At 53.7% G+C, this 8,588-nt stretch overlaps 1 protein-coding gene across 1 annotated transcript; it reads right to left on the minus strand.

The window, feature by feature from the left end:
• Positions 1-951: 951 nt before the first annotated feature.
• Positions 952-6,897, minus strand: RBM8A (RNA binding motif protein 8A). Its single transcript, XM_084823977.1, has 6 exons — positions 6,747-6,897; positions 4,476-4,535; positions 3,559-3,636; positions 3,274-3,410; positions 2,289-2,425; positions 952-1,308 (listed from the first exon to the last, which is right to left on the minus strand). Exons 1-6 carry the CDS (start codon positions 6,811-6,813, stop codon positions 1,263-1,265), a joined length of 525 nt encoding a protein of 174 aa, XP_084680103.1. The 5' UTR covers positions 6,814-6,897; the 3' UTR covers positions 952-1,262.
• Between the last annotated feature and the right edge of the window lie 1,691 nt (positions 6,898-8,588).

The raw sequence follows: 8,588 nt of genomic DNA on the forward strand, positions 1-8,588 counted from the left end.
TTGGTAACAGCCAAGCGGGATTCCGTTCCAACTATTAAAAACTGCAGATTGGGGGGCTCCCATCATGCTCAGCACATCCTCCCCCGCACATCCTTTTGAACTCAGCATCCATCGTGAAGATAATTCTGGGGAATCTGAAAGCTTGCTCACTTTTATGCATTTTCAGCATCTGATCAAGGGCACAAGGGACTATCTGAGGAAAATGGGACATTCTACACAACAAGAGCGATAAATTCCCCCCCACACACCAGATTTTGTCCCTTGCATAAGTTACACAAACTGGGGACTTTTGTGCATATTATGTACACATACATTTTAAATACATTTATTTTGCTTCTAGTAGCTGTGTTTGGGAAGGTGGGGGAAATGCTGTGTAAGTCCTGAACCCTCACCCCCTGGTATAAGCCCTTTCTGGCTTCTCTGTAGCCTTAAGGGTTGGGGAGTGAAAACTGCTGGATTGGCACAAGAGGCCAAACTGGGTACACATGTTGCATAACAAAAGAGACATGAAACAAGTACAGCCCCAGGCATGGAGCAGACTTGTGAAGCACTATCTGCCTAGTCGCTCAGGGTGAATGAGAATCAACTCCAGACAACCAAACACTGGGAACAGGCACTTTTCTTTTCCCTTCTGGGCCTTTGATGCACCACAAATGTCTAATACAGTCATGCGTGAGAAGGCTACTTTTGCAGACTCATGAACAAGGGTAGTTCAGGAATGTTTATGGTTGCTTCTGAGAACCCAACCACAAGAACAGTTAAAGAAGACACTTTTGCGACTACACAAGGGCAGTTTTCCAACCTGACCACTAAAATAGGCCCTTGCAGGGGGAAACTAGTAGACTACACATGCTTAAATGTAACCTGCGTAGATTACATCGAAGCCACTCCACGTCTAAGCCCCTTGGAACACGTTTTCCTTCACACACATACAAAGATGTTAAACACAAGTTGTGTTGTTGTTTTTTTAAAAAAATCCATAGCCTTTTTATTCCAAATGTTGTTTTTCAAAGGGTCCCCTCTCAGGCTAAAAAAGAGATGAATCTCTCCTGAGAGAGAGGGGAGGGGGCATTAAAGTATGCAAATAACAGAAAATCCCAAGTAATTTCAGACATCAATACAGAGATGGATAAAAATAAAGAAATAACCCAACTGGGCAAATACAAAATTAACCAGGAGGGGATGGGTGGGCACACGGGTGTCCTCCTCAGTTTCTCCAAGGATAATTTTACACCATGGAAAAGATAAAAAAGGGCCCCGCTTCAGCGCCTCCTCCGGTCAGGACTCCGGCTCCTTCTACGGCCACCCCTGGGAAGAGAGAGAGAGCCCCATTAAATTGTGCTTCGAGTTTCTCCACATATGCAAATTCTAAGAAAGTAATAGGACGGTTGACATCGATTAGGTCTCTGCTGGAGAAACACAGTTTATCATGCCATCAAGACTATCACTGCAAAGAGAAAACTCTCTGGAAAAGACCCTGATGCTGGGAAAGACTGAAGGCAAAAGGAGAAGGGGATGGCGGAGGATGAGATGGCTAGATAGCATCACCGATGCAATGGACTTGAGCACACTGCGGGAGAGAGCGGATGACAGGAAGGCCTGGCGTGCTCTGGTCCATGGGGTCACGAAGAGGCGGACACGACTGAACAACAACAACAAGACTATCACAGACAGAAGACAATTCTAAAGCCAGCTAATAGTTGGGAGCAGATCGCTTAAGAACGGAGTTGGCTGCTGGGAAAAGACCAAGATCTTGCAGCCCCCAAAGTAAAAAAAAGAAAAAGTGCCATGATACGTGTCAACACAAATGTTTATTTGACTGAGAAGCGGATAGCACTTAGACCTGGTGCTTGGGTTCATTTGCTGCTTGGGCCTCAGAACCAGTTCACAGATCTCCTTGAACCAGATCTCCACTTTGCCGCAACCCCCCTTCTGTAAAATGGGGATAATGACAGCGAGCCTCAAACTTTGCGAGGACAAACAATTTGTACAGAACTGGTATCTAAAAGTATGCAAGTTGAGTTTCTTCTGCGGGGCTCAAACTCTATTTTGCAAGATCAGAGACTGAGACCTGGCGATACCCAGACCTTAGTCTGAGTAGCCGTTTGTTCTTCTGCTTCACTTCACACTGCCAACCCCTTATCCAGGAGACATTACTGGCTGTGGCAAATCCAGAGCCATGGAATGTGAGTTAAGTGTAAGCACCAGCTCCTCCTGGTTCACTGTGAGGAAAGGCATGTTAATCACGCTCAATTCCCTCCTCCCGCTTGCCACTGGGAAACTCTCACCTTCGCTTTCCTTTCGGAGGCCCCCTGACAAAGCACCAGTCCACGCTGATCGGCTGCCCCATGAGATCCTGCCCGTTCAGCCCCTCCATGGCTGCCTGGGCTTCTTTGTAGGTTTCATATTCCACTAGCGTGTAACCCTACGAGACGCAAGCACAATTGGCGGAAGAGACATCAGTCACCCGGAAACACCTCCCCTGGCCAGTCCCCCTTGTCCATCCCAGCACTTCTTCCACTTAACGGCACTCAGTGTTGGCAAGCGCATGTCAAGAAGCAAGGCCACAACAGGACGATCCATTCTCCTTACAAGCTTCATCTCAAGCATCAGCATTTTCAGAAATCAAGGGGTCCTCCCCGCCCACGCGCTACCCCAATTAGGTCTGAAGTTGTCATCTTTGTCCTCTTGGCAGATCATAGCCCTGCAGCACCCATAGGCCATGCTGGCTGGGGACGATGGGAGTTGCGGTCCAGCACAGTTGGAGGGCACCAGCTTGGGAGAAGTTGCCCTACCGGTACAGAAGTGGGGACACGGACAATCTAGCCTCAGTCAACAGCCAGAGACTGAGGGCTGCAGAAACGCTGTGACCCCTCTGTCCCAGCAAGGGAAGATCAGCCTGGTCCCAATTAAAATTCCCACCAAGTCAACCTCACGTTGTCAAACCCAACTTCCCTCCTCTTACATTTTCATTCCATTGCCCTTCCCTCGTGTGTGTTCTCTTAGGAGGAACCTGTGGAAAGGGCTGGTCTCTATTTTGCTTTATATACAACCCCTAGCGACTGTCAATGTTCTACAAATAACAAAATCAACACCACCACCAATACGTCCATCTCCCTGGCTTCTGGAAGCCAGCAGTGCTGTTGCCTGGGCCCATGCAGGGCAGACCTGAAGCTCTGGGGAGCTGTAGGGCTATTTTATGGCAGTGTTCCTTGCTCCTCCACTTCCACAAGGGAACCTAGGAAAAAAATACAACAGCACCCATTCCCCTACCTTCAGGTAGCCGGTCCGTCGATCAAGGTTCAAGTGGAGGTTCTTGATTTCGCCAAACTCTGCAAACTTATCGTGAATGTCCTCTTCTGTGGCCTCCTCGTGAACCCCCGTGACAAAGAGAATCCAGCCCTCTACCGCTGTAGCAACAGAGTCCGAGAGACAAAGAGCCCTCAGTTGTGCTCAGACAAAATGAGGGCCATCCCACACAGTCGCTACAAGAAGGTTATTTGCCAGTATTTGAGGCAGGGGGAAAGAGGACAACATGCTCTTCGGACACATACTCACATCTCTGAGGACCCGGCTCATCTCCATCTTGCTCCACGCTGTCGTAGTCCTCACGAACTCGAGCCCTGGAACCCTCCTCTGATCACACGCATGTCGTGCACACAGACACACAAAGAAAAACGCAGAGAATACCTTTTAGATGGACAGAAAGCATTAACAGTGCTGAACAAGACTCACCTTCTTTTAGGTGAACTGTGAGAAACTAAGCATGAGCTGCAGTGAAGGCTTCCCCTGGGTCTCCTCCAGGGGTACTTCAACCTTATATTGTTCCCCTTCAGGAGTCCACACTCCTGCTTACCACTGTGGCCATGAGGGGTGTCCCTCCCTTCTCTGGCGAGAGGCACACATCTCCTCCTCCTCACCAGCTTGGGGCTGGAGGTGACACCAAGGCTCAGCCCTGCAGTTGTATTTTATTTTATTTATTACATTTATATCCCGCCTTTTTTCCTCCAAGGAACTCAAGGTGGCGTACATAATCCTCCTCCTCCTCCATTTTATCCTCACAACAACAACCCTGTGAGGTAGGCTGGGCTGAGAGTATGTGACTGGCCCAAAGTCACCCAGTGAGCTTCCATGGCCGAGTGGGGACTAGAACCCGGATCTCCCGACTCCCAGTCCAGCACTCTAGCCACTACACCATGTACTGGGTTTTGGGGGAGCTCTGAGTGCTTCTGAAGCTCAAGGTGATGTCAGAAACAAGACCGTGCCCCTCCCTGTCAGGTTGGTGGCAAGCATAAGTTTGGAGTTGGCTACCAAGCCCAGCAAAAATTAATTGCCCAGCGTTCCCACTGAACAAGCGGAGCAGCAGACTGGAAAGGCAACCTGCTAAAGATCAGAGCAGGTGCCAATGGAATCTGTCAACAACAGTAGGCAAGTTAAGATTAACACACACCAGAGCAACATATGCAAGACCTTACCTGACCCAAACCCTCTGCCTTTCCTTTTCTTTGCCTTCTCCTTCAGTTTGTGGATGCTTTCTGCAAAGAGATCAAACATGGCTGGGTCAACAGACCATTCAACACAAATGCATAACAAGGTTGTGGGGCTGGACTCCTCTGTGCACCCATTTCAGGGATGACTAAATTTGAGAAAACATGCCCAGTGAGGAGAGCAAGTACCCTGAGGTATTGAATGAGGACATCCCTGGCTCAGCTCTCACCTCTGCCAGGAACTCCCTCAGGAGGTGGCCGTAATCGAGAGAGGCCTCAGCCCCCCCCCCCCTGCATCTGCAATATGAAGATATTACTATTGATCTACCTCACAGGGTTGCTGTAAGGATTACTGGGAAAGTGCACATGAAGGGCTTTGAACACTCCCAAAGAGTGTTCAAATACCACTATGTAGTCACAGAAGGGGCAGGGGGAATCGCACTGAAGAAGAGATGAGCTACAAATAGGGAATCCCAGGTTTGAATCTCTCAGCTGTCCTATTATGGCATGGGATAGCCTCAGCCCATTTCTTTCCCCTCTCCAATATGGGGATAATAAGAGTAATCTGCCTCTGAGAACTGTACCATAAGGAATACTCAGGATAATGCATGTAATAACAAGGTCTGGATCTCATCCACTACGATACACATGCCAAAGCGTTATACACTACTGTGTTGCCAGCTGACGCAAAAGGGGGTGGATAGGGTGGAAATGAAAGAAAAGCTGAAAACTTTAGGTACAAAATGAAGCTATAAAACAGGACGCCCCGAAGTTCACCAGCTGGCCTTAGAGAAACCCCGCTCTCAGCCTCAGCGTTTCCCTCTGCAACACGAGGGTAACCACACTGACCCGACTTACAGGGCTGAGGTATGGATTCCAACGAGATGGGGCGAGAAGGCGGCACGTTGGGATCTGCTGATAGGTCTTTGGGTGATCTGCAGCAGATTAGCAGGAGTTTCTGGCTCCCAGTTGTTTAACAACTGCAACAACTAAAAAGCCTGCCCCCGCAAAAAAAAATTAGGTTGCTGGGAGTAGATTTTGTGCAAGTGGATTTATACCTGCCATAACCTCCTGGGCTAAGCGTGTGCTCAGAGGCATGCTGTTCCTTAATTCTTAGCGTGGCCTCCCCCAACCTGGTACTTTCCAACTGTGTTGGACTACAACTCCCAGCACCCTCCAGCCAGCACTGTGGTCCAAAACACCTGGGAGGTCAGCAGGTTGGGGGAGGCTGTCTTAGCATACGTCCTCTGGCCTGAGCCACTGTGCTGCGCCTGGGCTCTGCTTGGTGGACCATGTGGGGGGCTCTAGTAAAAACCAAGCAGCCTCTCCTCCCACCCCACAGCCTCAGCCCCACACTCCTCTGCAACACGGATATATCAGAAGCTCCTCTGCAATAGGGGGTTTCTGTGAACTGCCCAGATTGCTTTGGCTATTGAACAGCACAGAATAAGGGCCCAGTCCTATGGCCACTAGGCAGTGCCTAGACAGCAACAGGACTGTCTGGTTCCCGGAAAACCACCACCGCTCCCCTTACTTACCCTGTGCAGGCGGCACGGATCGTCCCCAGGCTCCGCGCTCGGAAGGGCAGCACTGAGCCGGGCAAAGGGGGGCGTCCTGGGGGCAGGGAGCGTGGGAGCGCCGGTAGGATGTTTCCTGTGTGTCGGCCAGCCGGCCGGCCTCCCCCCGCGTTGCTCTGAAGCCCCACGGCTAGACAGCCGAAACGGGCCGTCTAGCCGCGAACGCAGGGCAGCCAGAGCGCGGAGGAGAAGGTCCGCTCCGCCCGCCCTGCGCTGGAGAGGCAGCTGCCTATCCGCATTGGGCTGCTGCCCAAATACATAAATAAGAACATGAACGAGAGTGCTGGTGCCGCCCTTCCCTGCCCGAAAAAGCCCCCGCGAGACCCGGGTTCTGCGCTTTTCCTCCTCCCTCCCCAGCCCTTCTCCTTGCGTGCCGTGTCTCTTACGCGGCAACCCCGGGGAAGCGGGTGTCCCGCCACCGCTCCTCCGCGTAAGCCGCCCCGGGCCTCTTTCTCGGCTGAAGAGAGGGCAAGGAGAAGGCCACAGATGAAAAAAGAAGAAGAGAAAGAGCGGACGACTCTGCAGGGCGGCTGCCCGAGCTGCCCCGCGCCCGCCTCAGCCAGCGCCGCCGGCCGCACTGCGAGCGAATGCGGCCCCCGGCCTACCTCACAGGGCTGTTGTGAGGCCTCCCGAGCGCGCCACGGCTAATGACAAGGCGGCCGCGCCCCCACCCCGGCCGTACCGTCCCCATCCTCGTCCATCGCGAAGTCCTCGCCGCCCGCCTCGTGGAGGTCCAGCACGTCCGCCATTTCGGCCCGCCGGCGCCTTCCTCGGCCCGCCGCGCCCGGAGGCTGCCTGAGGAGAAGAGGGCGCAATGCACGACGGGAAGGCCCGGCCGACGCGCCTGCGCAGCGCGGCCAAGGCAGGCGGCTGCTGGGGGGGGGGGGAAGAAGGCGGAAGGAAGTCGGGCCGGGCGCCATCTTGGGACGATCTCCGCGGCTCAAGGGCGAGGACCGCGCCTGCGCGGAGAAGCTGATCGGGCAGGAGCGGCGAGAAAGGCTCCCGGGAAGAAGGGAAAGGCGGGCGGGCGCCATCTTGGGGCGGTCTCCGGGACGGGCGCCATCTTGGGGCGGTCTCCGGGACGGGCGCTTCCGCCGCTGGGCCGGTTGGGGGAGAAAAGGAAAAGGCTCCTGGGAAGAAGGGCCGAGAGAACCTGAAACGGGCCAAGGCGGGCGCCATCTTGAGAAGGCGCCAGATGAGGCCTCCTCTGGTGAAAGCCAACATCAGCCCCGCAGAAATGAATGGGGCTAAAGTTAGTAATGTCTAACTTCAGCCCCATTCATTGCAGCGGGTCTGCTCTAAGCAGGGCTCACGCTGGCTTTCCACCCACAGCCTCCTTTCCCTGGACTTTGCCTTCATAGCAGCTCGATTCTGCTGCTCCTCCTGCAGCCTTTGGCCTTTCTGGCTCCGTCTACGCTTGTTATGTTTTCATGCCACGCTTCTCCCCAGCAGCTCAGTGTGGCGCACAGCGCTCCTCCCTCCCCCCGTTTTTGATTTGCATGGGTTGACTTTATTTTACAGCTTTCTCCGGACAAACATCCCCCGGAGTTGCTCCTCGCCTTCACCTTTGCAGCCTGCTTGTTCACCCGCCTCTCGCTCTGGCCCGGACAAGGGTGGCGGCGGCAGTGAGCGGCAGCAGATGCCGCTGCTCAGCCACACTCCGGCAGTCCCCCACATCCAGGGTCGGCCTGGCCGGGCACCTGCCGAGGGCCCAGGTGCCGGCAGCAGCCCATGGACAAGAGCCTCCCAAACCGGCTCCTCCTCTCCCCCACGGCAGCCTGCTTGTTCGCCTGCCTCTTGCTCTGGCCCAGGCAGCAGTGGCGAGAAGGGGCAGCAGCAGATGCCATGGCCCACTTGCTCTCTGCTGGTCAAGCAAGCAAGCAAGCGGTAGCGGTGATGAGAAAGGCGAGCAACAGCGAGAGCAGCTGCTGGCAACGGCGGAGGGAAGGTCAACTCACTGAGGGTGGGCCTTGCTCAAGGGCCCTCCAAAACCTGCACCTGGCATGTTAATAAAAGTGCAGCCCTATCCTTTCCTGCTCCTGTCCAGGGTTTCTTAGAGAGAAGTCTTCCCCTTCGCAGCCTACCTCCGCCCGTTTGAAGTGAGGCCTTCTGCATGCAAAGCACCTGCTCTCGCCCCTGCTATAGGATCTAAGGTAGGAAGCTGCCGTATACTGAACTTCCCCAGCCTGCTTCCCTCCAGCTATAGTTCAGCTCTCATCATCCCCATCCAGCATGGTCTCTACACAGATTGGCTGCAGCTCTCAAAGACAGATCTTTCCCAGCCCCACGCATGAGGACTGCACACAGAAGACAGACAAGCCATCTCTCGGCCATGCAGGGGAGGTCTGTTCTAACACGGGAGAGCCCTCGGGCATGCAATCCCACACCTGAAGTTGGAAGGGGTACCTCCAGCAAGAGGCTGCACCACATGGATTCCTATCACACCAAGTGTCGTTCATACAATCTGGATTCTTTCCCCTCCCCTCTGGTGCTGGGAAACTCCCCTCACTCCAAGGTGTGTGCT

The sequence above is a fragment of the Heloderma suspectum genome, chromosome 17 (genome assembly GCF_057233095.1).
Source record: "Heloderma suspectum isolate Gila_16-S chromosome 17, 16-S_ref, whole genome shotgun sequence".
In the NCBI taxonomy this organism is placed as follows: Eukaryota; Metazoa; Chordata; class Lepidosauria; order Squamata; family Helodermatidae; genus Heloderma; species Heloderma suspectum.

Bases quoted from the DNA above. Each gene is read 5' to 3' on its own strand.
- RBM8A (XM_084823977.1), bottom strand. From the start codon at position 6,813: ATGGCGGACGTGCTGGACCTCCACGAGGCGGGCGGCGAGGACTTCGCG. The intron at 2,426-3,273 runs GTAGGGGAATGG...TGCGTCTCGTAG, and splicing joins GACGGACCGGCTACCTGAAG to GGTTACACGCTAGTGGAATA. The intron at 1,309-2,288 runs GTGAGAGTTTCC...CTCTCTTCCCAG, and splicing joins CCTCCGAAAGGAAAGCGAAG to GGGTGGCCGTAGAAGGAGCC.